Genomic DNA, 23,129 nt, shown 5'->3' on the forward strand with positions numbered 1-23,129 from the left:
ATAAAAAAGCTTTTTTTTTTAAAAAAAAACACATATTAGCAAAGGTTTTTCTTTTTTCCTCTCTGCTTCCTCCTGTGTATTTTCTCTTTGCTAAATTCTTTTAATAAAAATACAACCCAGAGAGTCTGTCATCTTTCTTGGAAGATCCTGTAACTCTACTCTGTGATCATATCATTGTCTCTGGGCACCCCTGTGGAGAACTCCACACAAAAGGCTGTGTGTGAAGAGAGAAGGGGGTCGTGGTGCCGGGAACCCGTCGGGATGGTAAGAGAAGCCCTGCCCCCAGGAAAGCTGCTTCCCCCGCCGCTTTCTGCTCTGGAGCTCCCTGACCTTAGAGACAAGCTGGATGCAGGTTATGACATCTGAGAACCCTGGGCCAATGTGGCTCATTGTGATAAAATCTGATTTCAGAAGGGCTTACACAATTCACATTCCTTGTCGGAGGCTTTCCCACATTTCTGGATAGCTGATGACATTTTAATAATTTCTTTTTAAGTGCAAGGAAGGATTAAACATCTGCTCATTATCTGAGAAAATCTAACAGCTACCTCTTTGGGGTGAGGACAGGGTTATGAATCAGTGTTTTTCGGTCTCTTTATTTCGTTTATGTGCAGGTTTACTAGACACTCTGGACGAGTCTGAAACCTCCCAATGACGTCAATGGGCAGAGAAATTGGAGCCGCGGAGACAGCTGCAATGCACCAAGTCTACTGAGGTTTTCTTCTTTTCTCCCGGGGTGACATCCGAGACAGATATTATCACTCAAGCCTTCTGGGCTGACACCAAATCAAAGGCACTTTATCATTCAAAGCAGTAAAGGCTGCAATTAGATGACCCGCTCAGCTTTCTCCCCAGGGGTGTCTTGTTCATGACAATTAATAATGCAATTACAACTAAATTAAACAAGAGAATGCTTATTCAAATATTTAATTTAAATAAGGGAGGTATTTCCTTTAGTGTTTCCATTATCAAATCATTAAAAAAGATTACTCTCTACATATATTTTGTATAAAAAAATTCAAAACAATCAAATTACTACATCTTTTGAAAACACTAATAAAAACCAGATGATAAACTTTGACCAGTTTCCAAGAAATGTGCAAATGTCCTGGAACAAAACGTTAAGTCCATATGTAGCAAATCTTTACTATCATTTAGAAAAATAACCAACAACAACAAAACCCGTGACAACTCACAGGAAGGAAACTAGTGCTCTGTGAATTAACATTTCTTTCAAAAACATTCAAAATAAAACCAAAAAGAAGAAAGCAGAGCCAACTGCTTTTTTGTTTGTTAAGCACAACATATTATTTACTGACTTTTCCAGCGTCTCTTACTTGCCTGAGTATATAATAGCATATTGAAATCTTAAAAAATACAGCACTTAATGTAATTATAGAGTTCCAAAGTAAAGGTCTCCACTCTGTCTCTTTTCTCTCTCTCTCTCTCTTTTTTTTTTAAGAAGGAAACTTTAAACTACTCAGGATACCCAAGGCTAATCATAGCAAATCTAACTAATAAACATCCTTAAGAAGGACTTTGGTTTTCAAAGTTACCCAGAGGAGTGAGGCCCGGAACCTCTCACCAGCGTGAAGAACGCAGCACTGACCGCTATCCTGCCTCTCCTTGTCTTCTGCAGTGTGTGCTGGCAAACGACATTGGTGACAAAATAAGTGTAAAGCGGGGTAGAGAGAAAACTGGGGGCAAAAATAAGGGAGAAACACCAATCTCAATCGCAAGGTTATGTGGCCAAACTGAATAAGATCCAAAGACACTGAGTCCAGAAAGTCAAACTGGCCGAGAATAAGAAACACTGAAAACAATACTTTCCAGCAATTGTCTATTCTCCACGAAGCATCATCACCAGCTCACTCTGTTATCACATCAGGTAATATTACATAGGATGCATATTTCTCTAACTTAATAACAGACTCCAAAAATAAGGAAGGCCAGGAGGCAGACGACCTACTTTTTCAGTGAGGAATAAACAAGAGGACATGTGTTTAGAAGTCAGCACTGAAAGTTTGGGTGAGCTAGAATAACAAACGTCTTGCCAATCAGTCATGTTTACCCAAGGTGGGGTATCAAAAATGCTCTTTATTATTTAGATTTAAATAATAAATTCCTTTTTTCCACCCTCTTCCATTCATTTAGTTATGAAACAGACAAGAAAGCATAGCTAAAGGTACCAAATATCTTGTGTATTGTTTACAAGGCTGAGCTTCCTCACTGATCCAACCCTAAGTTTCTCCCATAACTAGATCCATCGCTCCTTTATCCATTCCTTTCATTCATCACGGTGATGATGTGGGCACAAGGCCTGCTGGATGCGGGTTTGTATCCCAGCTCCAGCTCTTGGTAGATACATGACCTTTCATGAGTGTGAATCTATGAAATGATAATGGAATGAAATGACACATGAATAAACACCTCGTAGGCACTCTAAATGTGGTAGCTATTATTTTTAGAAATTTGTTTAAAAATGTGTATCATTGTGGAGGCCAGCTTGGTGGCGTAGTGATTAAGCTTGCACACTCTGCCTCAGTGGCCCAGGGATCGCCGGTTCAGATCCTGGGCACGGACATATACACTCTTCATCTAAGCCACACTGTGGTGGTGTCCCACATACAAAATACAGGAAGATTGGCATGGATGTAAGCTCAGGGACAATCTTCCTCACTAAAAAAAAAAAAAAAAAAAAGGTGTATCGTGTTTCAGTGTCAAATACTATGGTAGGCAGTGGGAAAACACACACACACACACAAACACACACACATGAGGGTAACACAAAATCCACAGAGTAAACTAATAAACCAAGCTAGCAACTTGAGAATCATTCTTACCTCCCACATGTAATCACCACTACCGGTACCAATAAGAACAAAGTGGGCCCTTTCACAGCCGTGGGAAATCTGTCTTATCAGCCAGTGGTCTGCCAAACCTTGCCAGCGTCATAAACAAGCAAGTAATTGCCCTAGTGGTTATCTTGCCCGGAAGATTCTATTTCCTTTACGCTTCTTGAATTGGTTTCCTCTTTATCTGGCCATAGGTGACCTAGTTTATGTCGTTATCATCTCATTCTAGATTACTGCAGCAGCCTCCCAACCAGTTCCTTGCTTTGAGCTTTACCTATAAGATCATCTTTTCAAATCGTAAGTCTGGCCATGCCACTCCCTGCTCGAAACTCTTCATGACTTCTCAAAGCTTTGATGGAAAAAGTCTCTGTTCCTTATCATGCCACAACAGACCCTATATGATACGTGACTTGACTAACTTTCTAGCTTTATCTTCTTGATGTGACCTTTAACACCCACTCACATCACTCACTTCCCCCAACCAGCTGTACTAGTTCACGTTTTCACATATTTTCCGACCTCTTCCTCCATCTCTATCTTCTAATTCCCATTAACACATGCTTTTATTAGGATGCTTGCCAGATTGCAGAACATGGATGCACTCACATGTCTGCCTCCTCCCCTCCTCAGCATGAGTGAGTTCTTGAAGAGTAATGACTACAAGTTGTTCATTTCTGTTTCCACCAGCCACACACAGAATGGCATGCTGTTCTCGAAAAATGTTAAATGAATCAAAGAACATTAGTATCTGGGATTTCAGTTGATCTACCTTACCAAAAAGATTTTAGAGTCCTTTCTGTGGAACAGGGATGGACCTTCAGGGGCCTCTTTGACAGACAGGCCCCATGTCTTTGCCCTCTATACCTTGTTTCAACTGAGGAAACAGGCCCTGGATTCTGGAGCCATGAGAACGGTACCAGACGTTCCAGAGTCAGGTTCAGATAGATGTTTTAAAATCCATACATTCTGAAGGTTCCCCAGTTCTTCTAAGGAATGTATAGCTGATCACTTCAATCAGAAATTGTAGTGATGCCAGAGGTCAGAGCTTATATCAGCCCATGCAAGAAGCTAATTAATCATTTATTGACAACTACGCTTGTGCAAATGACCTGGATCCTGGATCATTTATTCACCTATTCAGCAAATACTGATTGATAACTGTGTCATCCTAGACATTGAAAATTCAGTGGCAAGCACACGTTAGCTTATATTTATTGAGCATCTACTGTAACTGCTATATGTTTCTTTCCTCCTAATACGTTTTTGGTGTGTGAGCAGCCCATGAAGGAGGGCCCTTTTTGTCAATGGGTAGATCTCACTCCCCATGTCATACTACTGAATCTTGCTCTCCACGCAACTTCTGTTTCTGTGTGGAGTCCCTACCCTTTATTGTATCTTGTGTGTCAACCCATTCCATGTGTAGACCCACTTTCTGTTGCCAGATAAAGGAGAAAAGAGTTACTGCTCTCGAAGTGTGCACAGGCACCCGGATAGTCTGGCACTGGCCATTCACAATTTGATAGTGCTTTGATATCAACAGAGAAATAAGCTGGGTGAGTTTCCCTGGTAACACATTGGCAACACCAAAAAATCAGTGACTTTGAATTAATCAAAGCAGTGAAAAGTGAAGGTGGGTTTTTTTTCCGACAGGTGATTGATATGCATAAACTAGGTACTGGGCATATATGCTTCATTATTCAAACTTAATTATAAGGTCCATATGAGTCTTGTAGGGCCTCTGCTCGTGGTATGAGTGCCACAAAAATCTGTGGGCTGTTGCTTTTGTAAGCAATCAAAATATTTTCAGTCAAGAACACCAAATATTTCTAAATAAAATAGGAAATAAATATTATTTTTCTGTTTATAAAGGCCATAAAAGATCCGAATATATTTATTAAATAAAATTTAAATATTTATAAACTTTACAAATAATAACAAAATTAAAAGCAATTTCATTAACAGTCAAGAAATCAGTACTTACACAAATTGTCTTTATCATGTGGTATAAAGACCAGGAGTTTTAGAATAATACAGACCTGAGTTTGTATTCTGATTCTACTTAATATTTGTTCCATGAAAAGTGGGAAAATTAACCCCATCTAAGCATCTGTTTTTAATCTGTAATATGGAGATTATAGTACTTACCTCATATGGTGGTATAAAGAATAAATGGTATGTGTAAGGTACCTTAAATTGGCATAGAGTAGATATTTAATATTTTTAAATGATACATTTTCAACTATTTGAGTTTTTGGAGGGAGTAAGGAGAAAACTGCTATATGGTAATCTCAGAATATATCACCTATCATGAGCTTTTTCAAGTAATATATAAGAGAATAAGAGATGTGTGTATAATCTCCTCCTTTTATTTTTTATTTATTTTTTTTGCTGAGGAAGATTGTTGTTGAGCTAACATCTGTGCCAATCTTCTTCTATTTTGTATGTGGGACACCGCCACAGCGTGGCTTGATGAGTGGAGTGTAGGTCCTTGCCTGGATCCGAAACCACGAACCCTGAGCCACCAAGGCAGAGTGCACCAACTTAACCACTACACCTCAGGCTGGCCGCTTTTTTTAAAAAGGAATAAATAGTAGGCATTGTGATGAGACTTTATGGTATTTTTAAGTGTGACTTATAATTCTAATTCCAAGACTTGTCCTTTGTATGTTAGAAAATGATCTTCGACTATGTGACTGAAATTTCTGGATTTTTACAGCCGTATAATGCCTGCCGAAAGTTGTGATGACTCTTCCAAAGCTTTGTTTACTGAGTCATCACGGCACCCCACCTTCAAGAAAGGCCACAAGGCATTCCTGCTGCTTACTTGAAAATCAACACCAAGGGCTTACACTAAACATTTTTGAATGAGGTTTCCTGAAATGTCACAGAGCCTGAGCATTTATTACCTGGCTTCAGCTTTCTATGAACAGAAGCCTAAGCTTGACTATTCCTGCCTGTAGCTTAGGACGATTACAATACTTCTTAATGCCGAAATATCTTTCAAGGCTTTGAAATTCTGCTTCTGTCAGAATGAAGGCTACAGAGTGACTCTTGGTTTTAAAATAAAATCTTCCTTCAGGCCAAGTATTCTGAAGGAAGTAAGAGAATCAAAGACCAAGGTTTGTCCAATGTCAACTCTTCAAAATCCTTTGAACTCAGGGAGATGCCTCAGTCTCCAGTAACACAATCACAACTCAAACACACACACACACACACTCATGCATTCTTTTAACTAGTAGTTATTGAGCACTTACTATGTGCTAGACACTGCGCTAAGCATTTAGGATATATCCATTAAGTGAACAGACCAAATTCTCTGCCCTCATGGAGATCACATTCCAGCTGGGGTGGGGGTGACGTGAGAGGAATGGGGACAGAAGATAAACAACACGCAGAAGCCACAGTGCAGACGTTATCCTTGCCTGGACCAGTTGTGCCCATTTCCGTCCATTTGCTTTTCTCTCTGTCTGGAATGCTCTTTTGTCATCCTGATAGACCAAGGTCAAATAGCCCCTCCTCTGTGAAGACCTGGCCAGTTCTTCCTGGGGCCTAATGAAGCTTTTTGCATAGCTCTTTCATGGCGTTTCTCAGATTGTCTTCTAATTGACACGTGTCTGTCTCTCGCTGGAGGACAAGCTCCTCCTAGGCAGGAACCTAGCAAGGACTAATTCTTAGTGTTTTATCACTAAGGCCACTGAGCACAGAGCATACCAGAGTCATACCCTCAATGAATATTCAGTTCGAGAACGAATGTAGTTTTATTCTATCATAGAGAAAGATTAACTGTGTGGTTAGCTGTCATTAGGATGTCTCTTTGTACACCATCCACACCAAAGTTTTGACGATAAATAAAGTTAAGAAAGATTTTGCTTGAAATAGAACTATTTTATGTGAAATAGCATAGCCTTGTTTTACTAAAAGCTGATTCAGAGGCAGGGTAATTCAAAAGCTAACTTTTAATTAGTCAACACAAATATCTTTGATAGAAATACTAATTTCATGACTTGATTATCTTTTAAAATGCTTAATTTCATCTGTGCTATAATCATTTGGATAAGTCGAGGAGTATAGTTAAGATGTTTACTTTCTTCAACCTTCTAATTATCATGAGAAAATTAAATTACTGTGTTAGTCTAGGAAGGAAGTCCTGGCCATCTAACCCACACTGTGATCAGCACAGCACAGCTTGCTTTGGGGGGCTGCGATTTAAAGCAGGGGATATTCCAGGAGTGGAAGTCCCTGAAGCTTCTAGACAGTGCCTACACCCCACTGCAGTACGAGATCTGTGGTTTTGTGGGTGGGACCCTCTCACGACATTGATGTTATCAATCAGAAAGCTGCCTGCCTCTTTACCAGTGACCTCCAATCTTGGAATTTTTCTTTAGTCTATCTGCACCTTAGAGAATCTTGCTTTTGTTGATTCAACTATGCAGTGAAAGAGCAAGCTGCCTCTCTGACAGAGAGGCAGGTCTTTAGGAGCGAGCTAACATCCCTTCCTGTCATCAACTCTCAGGGTAATTTTAGGTCTACTGAGCTGATAGCCTGAGCTGTCTGCATTCAACCAGCTTTTAATGCAAAGCACTTTGTAGCTTTTAATACTGAGTAAGAATATGTGTTTCTTCTTGGTCTTTTCTCTCCTGAAAAAAAAAGAAACTTTGCCTGACTGTCAAGGAAATAATCTCATGGAAAAAGTTTATTTTTCTGCTCCAAATTTGAGGCAATTCACACTTCTTTTGCACCCCCCTGGACACCCAGCTTCATGCTGCGCACAGCAAATACATGATGATTGATGGATTCCTCTGACTTACAAGTGTGTGCTCTGCTTGAGCAGACTGTGTGCAGTTCTTTTAAATAGCATAGGAAGGAAGATGTAATGCAATTCTTCAAATATTATATACAATTTTCCTCATCAAAGTAGGCTCACAGGCATTCACTCATCCTGCTTGTGCTTTGGCTAAAGTCTCAAGAGAAGGATGATGTCTATAGCATAGGAAAAAATGTGAATACACCTTTGAAAGTCCTGAGTGCTTATATTCCAGCTAAACAAGTTAGTTGTTGATCAAAATCAGTTTTTCTGCTGTCTGCACCTTTCAGTGATTATCGGTAAAAGACAACGTATCTGAGTTTTTGTCAGTACTCAAATTTTACTGGTTTTTACCTTCATCACAGGGACCTGGTCTCAGGCACATTTCTTCTCATTCTTGGCTTGGGTAATTAAAGCAAAGGCTCTTCTTTGAGCTAAACAAAAAAAAAGGTATCAGGCCAGCGTGCTCTGCTTTGGTGGCCTGGGTTCGGTTCCCAGTCGCAGACCTACACTGCTCTGTGCTGGCGGCCCACATACTCAAAAATGGAGAAAGATTGGCACAGACATTAGCTCAGGGCAAATTTTGCTCAGCACAAAAAAGAAAAAAAGAAAAAAAAAGATATCCTTCCACGAGAACTACACACAGGATTGCAACCCAATGGTTGTCAACATTAGCTCTTACACAGTTTGAGCATTAGCTTGTGTGCAATGTTTATCAGTGACAAATACACTCTGTTGGCTCTATAAACTTTCTTATATTTCAAAGAAGAAACAACTATTTACTGATTTCTGGAAATGTCTACAAATTTTAACTTAGCTTCTAATATGATTGCCATGGAAGCCAACAGGGTTTTAGGTTAAGTCCATAATCTCACCCACTAAACATACTAAGTGTAGGTGTGTCCTGCTTTAGGGAACCAAGTAGTACAAAATACATACATACAAAACAAATAAACTGGGAAGTAATTTTGCTATAAAAATAATTCTTATTGCTAAAGGATTTCCGCTAGGGTTCCTTTCAAGTTTAGCTCCCCTAGTGCATTTAAGTGATTGTTGACATATAATTAATTGATGTGGGTGTAATTGAAAATGTAGAGCTCAATTTTATTTTCTTACCTGAATTCACCACTAGCTGTAGTTCAATAGGAAAAAAAATGTAGGTAAAGTAACAAAAAATATATAAGTCAAATAAGTTCAACTGGAAACAAGATAAATTTACACTTAACTCTTAGGGCTCATAGAAAAAGAGATAAATCTTTAGCAGGTAGAGGACTTATAAAGATACCCTCGGCAGGTTCCCAAGCCTTTAGGTGTCAAACCACGAAAACATTTCACCACTTAGAATGCAACAGTCTAATTGCAAAATTCCCTTCTGATCATTGCAAATTGCCATTTAAGAGTTGACCAAGCCGTTGGGTCACCTCAAAGATTATAGATAAACACAAATAGACTTTTGTGGGCTTAGCAGACAGCACTTGCCTGAATTTTGTCTTCCTAAAATAGAAAACCACTCGACTTCTATGGATGCCTCCGTCACTTCCACAGAAAACACCCAAACCTGCCTCTGCCTCTAGGCTGGCCCCACACAATGGCTCATGTCCTTCCCCGCTTCAGGACCCTGTAATTATCCCTCACGGGTTTTAGAATAAAGTTGAAGCTGTTACGAGGGCTTATCCAGCCTGCTCTGTCTTTTCAGCCTTGTCTCAAGTCATCACTTCTCTTCTTCTGATTTGGAACAGAAGCAGATTTTTACCAAAACGAATCATGCTAAGCTATGTTTTGCCTGGAAAGTCTTTCTTCTGATTTCCTGTCTAGTTATGGCCTACTTATCTATCATAATTCTAGTTATGGCTCACTTTCTTTGTGCCTCAATCTGATATAGGTATATCCAAAACACACATTATTGTTTTAAAACATTGATTTACTTCTGGGTTTACTCTATCTGATGGTTACATAACTTTGGATCCCAGAGGCCTAGCACTGTACCTAGTACCTAGTAAATGCTCAGTGAATGTATGTTGGAAGGATGAGCGAATCAACCATTTCAATGGATAAGTAGAATTTTTAAAAAGTTGATGTGAACAGCATATCATTACTAAAAAAATCTTCTGGATTTTCAACCAACTTATAAACAATGTGAAGGTGATGAGACAAGGAGTAAAGAAGCTAATATTTGTTGAGTTAAATCTTCGGGCCAGGTACTGTGCTAAGTACTTTTACATCTCATTTAAATACCACAATCAGACACATAATATTGGAATTATTTTTTGTACTTCATTTTTAATATGAACTTAGTATTTATGGAGTGCTTCATACGTGCCAGTAACTATTAGGTGATTCACGTCACATCACTTACTTTCACAGCATTTCAAGGGAAGCATTATATTCACAAACAAGAACAATTAGTTCTCAGACCTGCCCAAGGTCAGACAGTTGGTACCAATGAAACCAGGATTTTCACCCCTCTTTGATGGGGTTCTCTAGGCAGCGTTTGTTTCATTGAAACAACATCACATCACCCAAACAGTTTTCCAGGGGTCCATTAAGATATTGATTGATAGATATTTCAGCCCTTAAAAAGGTTTTATGGTTAGATAAGCTTAAATTACTTTTTCCTTTTTTAACATATGCTCTTTTCAGAAATTCACAATGACATTAGCTGCATATCACATCTCCAAAACCATCAAGAAAGCTGCTTGACTGTTTAACCAAATGTTTTCCAGCTTTAAGAAACCACCTCCTTTTTCTTGCTTCACAGACCATGAACATACCACCCTATACAGGTCATGACGGCCTTCAATGGAAGTTATACTAAAGCGGGGCACAAGGGATTCTTTTTTTGACCCCCTTTGCTTTTTAATTCTCTTTTTGATGAGAAGGCTAAAAATTCTAAGTTCTTTTTCCTTTCATGTCCCCTACATTTTCAACTGACCCTAGAAAAAAATGTCATCAGGAAAAATTGTGGTCTGATTTATGAGAACTAATTATGCTCAAAATTAAGAGTAGGAGCACTCTGCTTTTCTGATTTACTCATCAACACTACCAAAAGCGCTTGCTGGATGAACCGTCTGAAGCCACACTGCTAGGCGCTGTGCACAAATTATGCCAGCCATCGCTTCTGCCCTCTGGAAGCCTTGGAATCCAGAGGAGCTGGAAATTTAAATAATCCCCAACAAGCAATGCCTATGTTTAAAATGTATGCTCAGATTCCTCTGCTTTGATATATATGTAAATCAGGGACTATGAGATGACCCAAGGGTAAACCAGTGTAAAATCACAAAAATCATTACTTGGTTCTAGTCTGTGACATCTCTTGTCTCCCACCTACCCATAATTCCATGTTTCTTACCGTCTTAACCCTCAAAACAAAGACACAGCTCACAGACATAGAAATATTTTAAACAATGCAACATATTTTACATGTCTCTCATAGCTCTAAAAAACAAGATTTAAAAAATATTCAACTATTGATTAGCCACTTAAAAATATATATTTGAGAGTGGTTAAAAAAATATATATATATTTGGAGGTGGTTAAAAATCCTTACAATTTATAGTAACTGCTCATTACCCTATATTTCTTTCTGTAAGAGTCTAATAGAGGAAAGCTTTTCAAAAATAGTCTTATTTTAAACTCCAAGTCAAGAAAAATGAATATCATTCACAAATTTTACCCTCGCCTATGGAAATGAATAATTTATTCTTGCACAAAAACTCCACTCAATTCACTATCTACTCCTATAACTTAAAAAAAAAAAAACTAATGGAAAGAACTTTTACTATATGAATGTGCTGAGAATTTTTCCTAAAAATCATAATTTTACAGAGCATAACACTTTCCCCTAGAATTTTTGCTTATTTTTAATTTCTTGTTGTTCAGTGATTTTAAATAGGAAACCATGTCCCGGCTCTCTTCCTGAACTGTCAGGTAAGTTTGTTGTTCACAGTGTCAGCAACACCTACCAGATCCATGAATGTCGCCGAGGAGGAGGTAAATCACTGACGTGCAACATCCTGGAGAGCTGGTGCTCTATCGGTGGCCCACTACTCGGGGACTTAGTTCCTTTTCATTCATTTCCTTGTTTTCTTGCTGCCACATAGTTACTGCTTAGCCCTTTTTCCTTTCATTTTTCTTCCCGATGGCATGCCACTTCCCATTGCACAGTAGATATCATTTTCGATGTGAATACAAATGACTTAGCAATCAACATGGAAGCATTCAGCTGGAACATCATCAGTAGTTTCCTTTAGATATCAAATGAGAAAATCGATTTGCAGTCTAATCTGAGTGATAGCTTCCCATGGGGTATGCAGCCATTCTTCCAATTTACCTCAGAAAAGAAAAGAATTTGAGTTCCCAAAATTGTTGAAAAATCTCTCTTTAAACAGTGTCCTCGGTTTTCTCTCTCATTTTGCGTTTTCTCCTCCATGCCTGGTGATATGTCAGCATGTTTCCGGGCTTTCTTTTAATCCAAGTAGTGATCAGATTCATCAGGCAGCACCCTGTCTCCGTCTACCTTTTGCACGGCGTTTGGAGCTCTCGAGCCTCCTGTCGGACTCGTTCGCATTGTTTAGCCCATTCAGAGCATGATGAAAGAACACCTCACACAGGAGGTCAGATTTCCTGAATGACATATGTTGGACCACAACAAAGGAGAAAACCCTGGAGAGATTATAAGTCCTTTTCATCGCAGGAGATTACAGAGCAAAGAAAATATCTATGTTACACAAAGAAATAACAGTGTGACTGGAATAAGGAATCCAACTTTGCCCAGGTTGGGGGCCAGCACCCCTGACTGCTCTAAGCATACTGGTGTGTATCTAAACTTCCGCCTCGGGCCCAGGAAGATTGGCCTCTAAGCAGATACGACAGCCGTTGAAGGCCTCTGGGATCATTATTAACAGAGTCCAGCAGTAACAGGTCCCAAGAGCCTCAGATCCTCAAAGAATTAAAGGCATCTCCCAGAGTGACAGATTATACCTCAAAGACATTCAACAGAGAGGACAAGGGGCTTGGCATTCCGGATCTCCGAGTAGAATATGCCATGGCTCACACTGACAGCGCGGGTTTGCAATCAAATGAGAAGACACATCTGAATGGCTTCCCCTTTGTCTACTGTTTGAGGACTTAGACTTATTTATCATCCTTCTGGACGCTGATAATCCAATATTTTAATTGGTTCTGTGCTCCTAGAAGGGATACATGGCTTCTTCTTTCAGATTTGCCTCCACCTTTCAACTTCCCAAACCTCACAACATCTTGGAGAAGCTGACCTTAGAGCAGGACTCATTCTCCACAATGGCAGTAACAGGTTGAAAACAAATATAGGTACACGGACAGTCAAAACTTAGACATGGAAATCAGTTTTCTAACTGGACTTCCTCTTGTGTTCATGTCCCATTAGAGTCTATTTTCAAAATAGCAGCCAGGGTAATTCCCGCAAATCCCAAGTCGGGTCACATCACTCATCAACTGAACACCCGCCAATCAGTCCCCATTCCATGCAAAGAGAGAGCTGCAGTCCTCACAGTGGTCTACTGGGGCCTAGACAGGATCCCCGTGGCCTCCCTGACCCACAGCCTCGGGTTCCCCCTTCCTCACTCGCTTTGAGCTGCACTGGCCCTTTCCTGTGCCAAGGACATGCCAGGCAGGCTTCTGCACCAGGAATTTGTCAATGGGTATTCTCTTTGCTTACAATGCTCTTCCCCAGTTCCCTCCATGGCTCATTCCTTCTCTTCTGTAAGTCATTGCTCACACGTCGCCTTGTGATTGAGGCCCAGCCTGACGACCCCCACCCCAGCCCTCTCTTCACCTTGCTTTCTTATTTTGGGCATGGCACTTATCGCCTTCTAACATACATAGTTTATTTCTCGTGTGTATCATCTGTATCCTCCCACTAGCATGTGACTCCGTGAGAACAAGATTCCTCTATTTTATTTGTGCCTAGCACAAAGTAGGTGCTTAATAAATAGTTATCAAAAAATTAATCAATTAATAAATGAATAAAAACAAGGGCCAGTCCACAGGCTTACAACTAACAGGAAAGGAGACAGTTGGCCCAGTTTATAATTAAATAAAAGTAGATTTCATGAAAATAATTTTTTGAGTCAGTGTGAGTGTTCAAGTAACTCTCCTATAGAAAAAGGCTTTATTCGCTCTTGCGGTTGAGGGAGCAATGCAATTGTTGAGAAGGACTAAGCAGAGAACAGAGAGGCGTTGGTGAATCCGAATCCAACGCGGCAGCATGATGACCTTGGAGAAGGCTAGTAAAGGATTGTTCGCAGAGTATAAAGGCAACAGAAAACTAGCAAAGCTATCTGGGATGACTGGATAAAGGGAATTTTAAAGATGACATGTGGCCACCTCATCACCACGACCACAGCCAGAGACTATGACTTGCTCTTGGAAACAGAAAAAAAGGCACCTTATACTCTTTTTCAATTCCATTGGGTTATCAAAAGCTTAAGTTCCCTTTTTAAAAAAATAACAGCTTTATTGAGGTATAATTCAATACCACAAAATTCAGCTTTATAAAGTGTCCAATTCAATAGTTTTGGTATATTCACAGTTATGCCACCATCACTACTATTCAATTGTGGGACACTTTCATCACCCCCAAAAGAAACCCCATCTTCATTTACCCCTCCCCAGCCCCCGGCAACAACTAACCTACTTTCTGTTTCTATAGATTTGCCTGTTCCGAACATTTCATACAAATAGAACCATAGCATAAACTTTTTGAGGTTCATTCACGTTGTAGCATGTATCAGTGCTGCATCCCTTTTTGTGGTTGAATAATATTCCATTGAATGGATATACTACATTTTGTTTATGCTGATTGCCATTGAATTCTTTCCACCTTTGGGCTATTCTGTATGTATAATGCTTCTATGAATACTCATATACAAGTTTTTGTGTGGATAGTTGTTTTCGTTTGTCCTGGATATACCTAGGCATGAAATCACTGGGTCATATCATAACTTTATGTTTTCCATTTTGAGGAATAACCAACTGTTTCCAAAGTGGCTGCATCATTGTACAATGTCATCAGCAATATATGAGGGTTCCAGTTTCTCTACATCCTCTCTAACCTTTGTTATCGTCTGTCTTTTACATGATAGCCATCCTAAAGTTTGTGTAGTGGGATCTCATTGTCGTTTTGATTTGCATTTCCCTAATGACTAAGGATGTTGAGCCTATTTTCATCTTGCTATTAGCCATTTATGTATTTTCTTTGGAGAACTGTCCATTCAAATCCTTTGCCCATGTTTTAATTGGGTTATTTGGCTTTTTGTTGTTGAGTTGTAAAATATATATTCCAAAATATATAAAGATATAGATTCTGGAAATAACTCCCTTATCAGATATATGATTTACAAATATTTTTTCCTGTTCTAATGGTTTTATTTTCCTTTTTTTTTTTTTTTTTGCTGAGGAAGGTTAGCCCTGAGCTCACATCTATTGCCAATCTTCCTCTTTTTTTTTGCTTGAGGACGACTAGCTCTGAGCTAACATTTGAGCCAATCTTTTGTCACTTTTTACATGGGTCACCACCACAGCATGGCTGATGAGTGGTACAGGTCCACGCCTGGGATCTGAACCCACAAACTTAACCACTATGCCACAGGGCCAGTCCCTTCCTTTCACTTTTTAATGGTGCCCTTGGAAGCACAAAAGTTTTTGGTCTTAATGAAGCCCAAGGATACAGTTAATAAGCCAGAGTGGCAGCGCAGGGACTCAAATGTAAGTTAAAGAAACTAAGTCTGAGAGACACAGCTTGCTCAAGGTCGCTCATGTAGAAGATCCCAGAGTCAGGACCCAAACTTCAGTCCTCTGACTCTATTTCATGTGCCGCATGCCTTAGTGCCTATAAAGATCTTACTGGACTTTTCATAAGAGCAGAACCACTGGTAGTGGAAATTCCTGAGGATGGGGAAAAAAGGCCATATTTATGACATACATTACTCTCAGATTATGTCTGCAAAATGGCTCTCTTTGGGATTGGTACTAAAGCATGTCTTCCAGGTGAGAGGGCTGGGCCACCACAGGAAATAAATAGAAGAAAAACGGTGGCAGAGACTTGCGTGCTTATAGACAACACATCTCAAGATTTGTGCTTAAAGCTCCTGAGGAGGAAAAGCAACAGGGAGTAAATGCTACCTGCGAGGTCAAAGACACGTAGGCCACCCATCAACAGCTAACAGCATGAAGGACACGAAACAGCTCCCCCGAGCAGGCAGCTTCACCTGGGATTAAGGCATGCACCAGTGCCAGGGGCAGGTCTTCCACAGCCTCGTGCTGAGAACCCGAAGTGTGATGGGCAGCTTGACAGCCTTTAAGTACTGAAACAGGGCAGCATTTATTTTACTCCACTAATTTTTAACCTCACTAGTTTTATAAGACATTTTAAAAATTATTTTGCTCAGGAACAATTTTACATGCTGAAATCTGACTTAATTGGTTAAAGTCTCTTGTAATAAACAAGTCTCTCAACAACATCTTAGGGGCAGAAGAATTTGAAAAGTTCTTTCCAAGCCCTCTCCTTACATGAGTATTTCTTTGATATGAAAAATCAGAAGTTATCTTATTTGGCTTAGAAATTATGAGTGAGGATAATGATTAATAGTAGGAATAAGCCATACTTTTGTTACTACCACAATAGTACTTTGGAGTTTCCAAAGAACTTTCATGTATATCATTACACTTAATGCTCATCACAGCTTCTGCAGAAGGCATCCTTATCTCCATTTCAAAGATAAGGAAACTGAGGTTCAGTTAAGTCTCAACAAACATCAGCGTGTCAGGTACTATGCCAGCTATTGCCACCTGTGCAATCTTATGGACCACTCGGGCCACCACTGGAGGCAGGTGTTGCAATTCCATTCTGCAGATGAGCCCAGGCAGAATTAAAAGTCACCCAACCTGATAGCCAGTAGGAGGCAGGAAGGGATTTGAACGCAGCTCTTTGGAGTCTAAGGTAATGCTCTTCTAGTAAGAAACCATAGTTTCTGAGATAATGTTTATAAACAAAACTGTATTTGACAAAATGTTTTCATGGTGGGAAGTTATATTTTGCTTCTGAGCCTCAACAAGAAAAACAACAATGACAATAAAAATAGCTCACATTCATTGAATCCTTACTATATGTCAAACATTGACTTAAGTAAGCACTTTGAACTTATTATCCTTTAATCGTTACGACAACCTCTATTATTATCTCAATTTAGGATACTGAAAATTCAACCTAAGAGAAGTCCAGTAATCTATCCATGACCACAGAATGGCTAACTGACTGCAAGTCACATTGAACTGGGTCTTTTGTTTCTTAGAGACAAAAAACACAACAGATAATTCATTTATCCATTATCCTAATGACTGATAATCCTTAACTCGTTCCTCAGTTTATCTAAGGTCCAGTATCGTCTTATCCATACACTGTGACCAGAAGCCAGCACAGACTGGGCAGCAAGCTGAGATCTGTAATCATGGAACAGAGAGAAGTTGGCTGGCTTACCCGAGATCTGATCACGCTCTAACAACGTTTACCAGCTCTGTTAGATGCTAATCCCAGATGACAGCGTAACAGAATATGGAACAGCCTCTTTCCCTTGCCTGAAAGCTTCAGAGTGCTAGATTCTATGTGTCAGGGGGATTAAAGGGTCACCGGAATGGCAGAAAGAAAAGTAGCCAGGTCCGTGAACCTCACCGCCAGAGAACCTAGTGAAAGTCCAGCATGTCCTGTGCATTCGTTTTCAATTAGGGATAAAGGGAGCAGGTAGAAAACCCCGAAGCCTCAAGGCACCTTGGCACTGACCACTTCGTGCTATAAAAGCCTGGAGCTTCAAAGACCCTCACATACCAACACGGAGTAGGGCACTTTTTTTCCGCAGTCAAAAACTCTTCGATCAAAACCAGAGCCATTTGATGAGTATGTACTTGGCACTGATAAGTACCCACATTGGCAGTGATGAGCGTCAAGGGCTTAGCATGGCTTCTCTTTCAATACTCCAAAGAATATTTGGAAAGAAGCTTATAATTTTGACAGCATGCAATCCATTTTAAAGATAATGGAACCAAAGATCCAAGAGATTAAGTCCCCTGCTCGAGGTCATAAAACTCGTGGGTGAACTGGGTTCCAGCCCAGATATGTTTGGCTCCAAAGCTCTTGCTCTTTGCACTATCCAAAGCCTGAGGAGAATATCAGGCCCACCACTTATCAGCTGTGTGTCCCAGGATAAGTCATTTATAACACCAAGCCTCAGTATCTGCATCTTTAAATGCAAATACTAATAGAACTGCTTCCATGATGAAGCACAAACAGGTAAACATATAAATAATACTACTGAGCCCAAAGGTTTGGTAGATAACTGAAGTAATTTGCATGAAAATATCTGGTAAACAATAAAATACCGCATAAGTATGAATTAAAAAGTAATTGGAGCTTCTGTGGAAAAGAGATTCTAAAAGGATGAATTGATTCTCTTATTCAGAGAATTGAGTGTTAAACCAGAAACACAGTCGGAGAAAGATTATCCTGATACTTTAGACTCGGGAGATACTCAAAAGGCTTCCATGGGGGACAAGTTCCCAACACCCAGTCTAAGAACACAGTCCAAAGAAAACAAAGGCCACTCTGTGTGTGTGCATGTGTGTGTGTATGTGTGTGTTTCTGTTCAGGTTTGCATGCCTGTGCCTGTTTGTGCATGTCGGTGCTGAAAGGCGCTTCACTGGACTGACTTTACCTCTCAGTGTGGACGCCTGGACAGCTCCAGATGCTCCTAGGGTTGTTGAGTGCTCAATCTGAATGCCAAAGAAAGGTGCTTGTAGCAACCATTCCAAAATCATGTGTCTCCAAGATATGGGAGCGTATATTACAATTTCAAGGAAAAAAATAAGAACTGCCTCTTCATCATTCAGAAGGTTGGTTGTTTCCGGATATTTTTTAATTCCTTCCTGACAGGGCACACACGTCGTTTAGGATCATTCTGATCTGGAAACAATAACATACTGATGTTCTGATAGCGCCACCCTACAGTCATTGCGGGAGGGCTGCGAGCCCGCTTGGCTCTGGATCCTGAAGTCTGATGGAGGCCCCTCCTCCTGACAGCTCTTTGTCTTTAGATTTAAATAAATCTTAGAGGCCCGAGAGTATAATTAGATCTTTAGAGGCACTGAGAATCAATTTGTCTTTAGAAAACTTTCCATGAAATAAAAGATCTCAGAGGTCACTGGGTCCAACTTGATCATTTTACAAATAAAGAAACTTAAGTAGAGATGTTTGGGGGCCACTTGGAAAGTTAGAATTTTTGTCTATAACCACATTAGACACTTGTCTCCATTAAAAAACAAACAACAATAACAAAAACCTAAGCAGGTTGTGTCATATGTTAAACTGCTTGTAAGTGCTGCCTCTTTTGGAGGGGTAGAAAGGAGCGGAATACAGCAGGGTACACAGAGCAGGCGGCAGTTAGAAACCCGCAGACCCGCATTCAAATCTCAATTAAGCCACTCCACAGGCAACAAATGATTGAATTTCTCTATACCTTGGGGGTATACATCTATAAAATGGAGATAATACACCGTACTATTTAGGGCTCCTGCAATTGCAAGTGCCAAATATACAATTAAAATGGACATGAGTAAAAAAGAGGAAACTATAGCTTATATAATGAAGCCGCTGAAAAAACTGAAAGGGTAGAGAAAGTGCTAACTTCAAGGAAGATTGAACAGAAGGATTCGAACACCTTTGGGTCTCTCTGTCTCTGGGTGTGTCTCTATTCTTCTCTGTATATCCAGTAAATTCTCTCAGTCCAGCTCCTCCTGGTGGGATGTGGTCATGGGCCACAAATTACAGCCTTGCGACTAGAGGGAAGAGCATTTCTTCCCCTTGTTACTCACTGTAAAAATCCTGTGTGAGGACTCTACGTGGCTTATCTTTGGTCACGTGATAACATCTCTGGCCATCAGGTGGGGAGCTGTATGCAAAGTCTCTATTAAAACATCCAGTGGTTGGGTGAGAAAGAAGCATTTCCCAGAAGAAAAAGGAGGCTATTCTGGACAGACAAACTATAACTATCCACTATAAAACCTACTTCAGGAATGCAAAGGTCACATGAGGTAGCAGACTTAAAATGCTGGGCACGTAGTTGGTGCACAATAAATGGCAGCTGCCATATCCTACTGTAAATCTTCTTGAAGTAATTTTAAATGTCTTCCAGGCAAGTGTGGGGAGCACTGAATTCATGGGCAATAAAGACAAGGAATGTGAGTTTTTAAAGTAATGTCTATAGAGGAAAAGGAGGATGTTATCCTAGAAGCCAGGGCCTGGGATCCTCAAGATTCCTCAAGTCTGTGCCCAAGGTTCTATTGTCCATGACACTTTATGTAGAGAGGATCTGAAGCGGCTTTAATAAACTTGTGTTTCCTCTTCTGCTCTTTTAGTTTCACTGGATCAAAATTTAAAAATCTATAAATTCCTGTTGTTTAGGGTGGTTCTCCCTGTCACTCTTGGCACTGTGCCTAAATCTCCACGGTGCACCATTAGTGTGAGACAACTCCAAGCCAATGGAACGCTGCTGATGATCCTACCACAAATCCACGCCCTTCCAACCCAAACTGCAATTATGTAATTGCTCAAATATGATACATCTTCATTTATCTAGAAGAATCTGAAATCAACGTTCTCAAAATGTTTCCTCGGAATATTCTGGAGATACCAAAAAATAGAGAAAGGTGATCACTTTTTACATGACCTTTGGGTCATGGAAAGGGCACTCAACCTCTAGTCAGAAGACTTATATTCAAGTCTCATTCTCTTATTCAACAAATATTTTTTGGGCATCTATGATAACACAGCCCTCTTGGACTTATATTCTAGTGAGGGAAAGAGGGACCTAAAGAATTAAGCAAATATTTAATATATTGACAGGTAAGTGAACAAGGAAAAATAAAATGGGTTAAGGGACAAAAAGATACAGGATGGTGGAGGAGGGATCACTTTTGAGTAGGACCAGAAGGAATCAAGGGAGTGAATCACAGGAAAATGTGGTAGAATATTCCAGAGAGGTCCAGTAAGTGCAAATGCACTGAGGTAGAAATAAACTTGGACAGAAAGAGGGGAGCTTGATCATGTAGACCATATAGGTTCTGGAAGAGACTTTGAGTTTTAATTAGAATGAGAAAGAAATCCCATGGGATGTTTCTATACTTAAAAAGACTGCTAGGTGGAGAATGAACCGCAAAAGGGGAAAGAAAGGAAGCAGACAGCACAGTTAGAAAGGTATTCCAGAAATCTAGGCTGGTGATATTGGTGGCTTTGCCCAGGTTGGTAGAGGTAAAGGTGGTGATAAGTGGTCGGATTCTAAGTACATTTGGAAAGGGGAGTCAACAGGACCTACCAGTAGATCGATGAAATGCTGGACCCAAAGAAAGAGAAGCATTAAGGATGACATCTAGGTTTTTGGCTAGGGCACTCGGATGAATTCAGCACTACTTCCTGAGAAGGGAACATGGGCATTAGAGCAGGATTTTCCAGAGTTCTGCTTCAGGAATATAAGCCTTAGGTGCCCATCAAGAGAGTTAAGGAGACTCTTGGATATACAAGAAGGAGCTTCAGGGAGAGAACTGGGTTGAAGATATAAATGTGGGAGTCATCAGTTTGCAGACAGTGTCAAAAACTGAGGTCTGGTTGAGATCACCTTGGCAATGAGTGTAGACAAAGACAAGATGAGAGACAAGAATTGAACAGTAGACACTTAGAAGTCTGGAGGAGGGGGAGCCAGAGAGGTAGTTGGAAAACCCTTGCAATATACCGTCTGAAGCCATGTGGAGAAGAGTGTTTCAAGGAGGACGGATTGACTTGACAAGATGGAAGTTCCTAATTACCTTCATAAGTGCAATTTCAGCAGAGCTGTGGGGATGAAAACCAGATCTGAGTTGACTGAGGGAAGAACGTCAGATGAGAAAGTAGAGACAGTGAGCATAGACAGCCCTTGGGCTTTGCTGTAAAAGAGGAGACACATAGGGTTTGTTTTTGGTCGGGAACACCTTAGTATGTATTATCCCCAATCTGAAGTATGGAGATATTATAATGCTTGCACATTGAAGATAATGGTCCAATGGAGATTGGGAAATTGAAATAGAAATAGAACATTAAATGTGAATGTGCTTTGTAAGTTAGAAAACACTATACAATTTTCAGGTGTTCAACAATTTGACCTGAATGAACATTTATAGTCTAACCTTTCATAACCCACATCTCACAAAACATTGCATCATGTCCCTTTTACAAATATTTATGATGACATCATAAACACTATCCTGACTACTTCTTGTTTGTGTTCAACCCATAAAAGTTGCTTTGTTGGTCACAATAATAGCTAATTGAGTTTGAAAAAGGATGAAATTGTTCATGTTCCGATGAACTCACCCTTTTAGCTTCCTTTTAGTCACTCATTCCTACTGGATCTGAAGCCAGATGAAAACACAAATGCCACTTTTTATCCACTCTAACAATAACATATCAAATGCTTACTATGTAGAGGGCAATAGTAGGTTTTATGAGATTTACATAATTAATATCATTTAGACACTAAATCTTAACTTGTCTCTTAAATCCACCTTTACTCTGTCCCATACTTTGCATTTCCACTGATTCTGACACGTGCAAAGGCAAGGACATGGAACAGCATAATATATTTCGTGAATGACCTTGGCTTTATAGAAGCATAAAGTACAAGAAATTGGGCAGGGGCAGGAAGTAAAGCTGGACAAGCAGGCAATAAATGTCTCATACTAATTTGGATGAGAAATATCATCAATGATTTTAAGCAGGGAATATCATGGTTTGATTTGTGCTTTGGAAAGGTTACTCTTTTGACGGCGGATTAGAAGAGGATGCGTAAGAAGCAAGCGTACCAGGAGCTTCATTCATTCAATGTTTAGAGTACCTACAGGATGCCAGCAATTGCTCTAGGTTCTGGTGATACCACCAGAAGAAAACAAGCCTGTCCTAGTGGTAATAACTATATTAGATATATATTATAATATAAATGTATAAATAAAATAAAATGTAATATATGTTATAACATAAATATATAATAAATAACCTAGTGGCAATAGCTGACAGACAGGTAACTAATATATGATCAAATCTTGGGTGCGTTAGGGACAGTTAACCAATCTGTGGACAACCCTGCTGAAAATTAATTTGAAAAATACATTTGTAGAAAAATTAAAATGAGTATGAACCAGGGGGTATCTCTTTGGAGGCACACATTTCCGAAGCTCAAAAGTTATGAGGTAGTGGGAGTCTAGGGCAGCCATGATGTGCCACGTGATGTCATGAGGGAGCCGAAATTATAGGTAAGCAGAAGACATGAGAAAAGAGAAGAGACATGTAGGGCAGGAGGAGCAAGAGGAAAATGGAGCAGCTCTACAGAGGGAGGAGAAATGACGAGGAAAAGAGCTCA

General features: G+C 39.9%; 1 protein-coding gene across 5 annotated transcripts in view; it reads right to left on the reverse strand.

The window, feature by feature from the left end:
- PDE4B (phosphodiesterase 4B) overlaps positions 1-23,129 on the reverse strand; it is a 486,666-nt gene that overhangs the window by 165,822 nt on the left and 297,715 nt on the right. Inside the window, exon 1 of one of the 5 annotated variants that reach the window (XM_070268884.1) lies at positions 11,622-15,274. The exons of the other annotated variants lie outside the window; for them this stretch is intronic. Coding sequence (XP_070124985.1) covers positions 11,622-11,671 — 50 coding nt within the window. The 5' untranslated portion in view covers positions 11,672-15,274. Of the gene's footprint in view, positions 1-11,621; positions 15,275-23,129 lie in introns of those variants that run through there. 5 annotated transcript variants of the gene reach the window in all.

Source organism: Equus caballus, chromosome 5 (assembly GCF_041296265.1).
Source record: "Equus caballus isolate H_3958 breed thoroughbred chromosome 5, TB-T2T, whole genome shotgun sequence".
Lineage (NCBI taxonomy): Eukaryota > Metazoa > Chordata > Mammalia > Perissodactyla > Equidae > Equus > Equus caballus.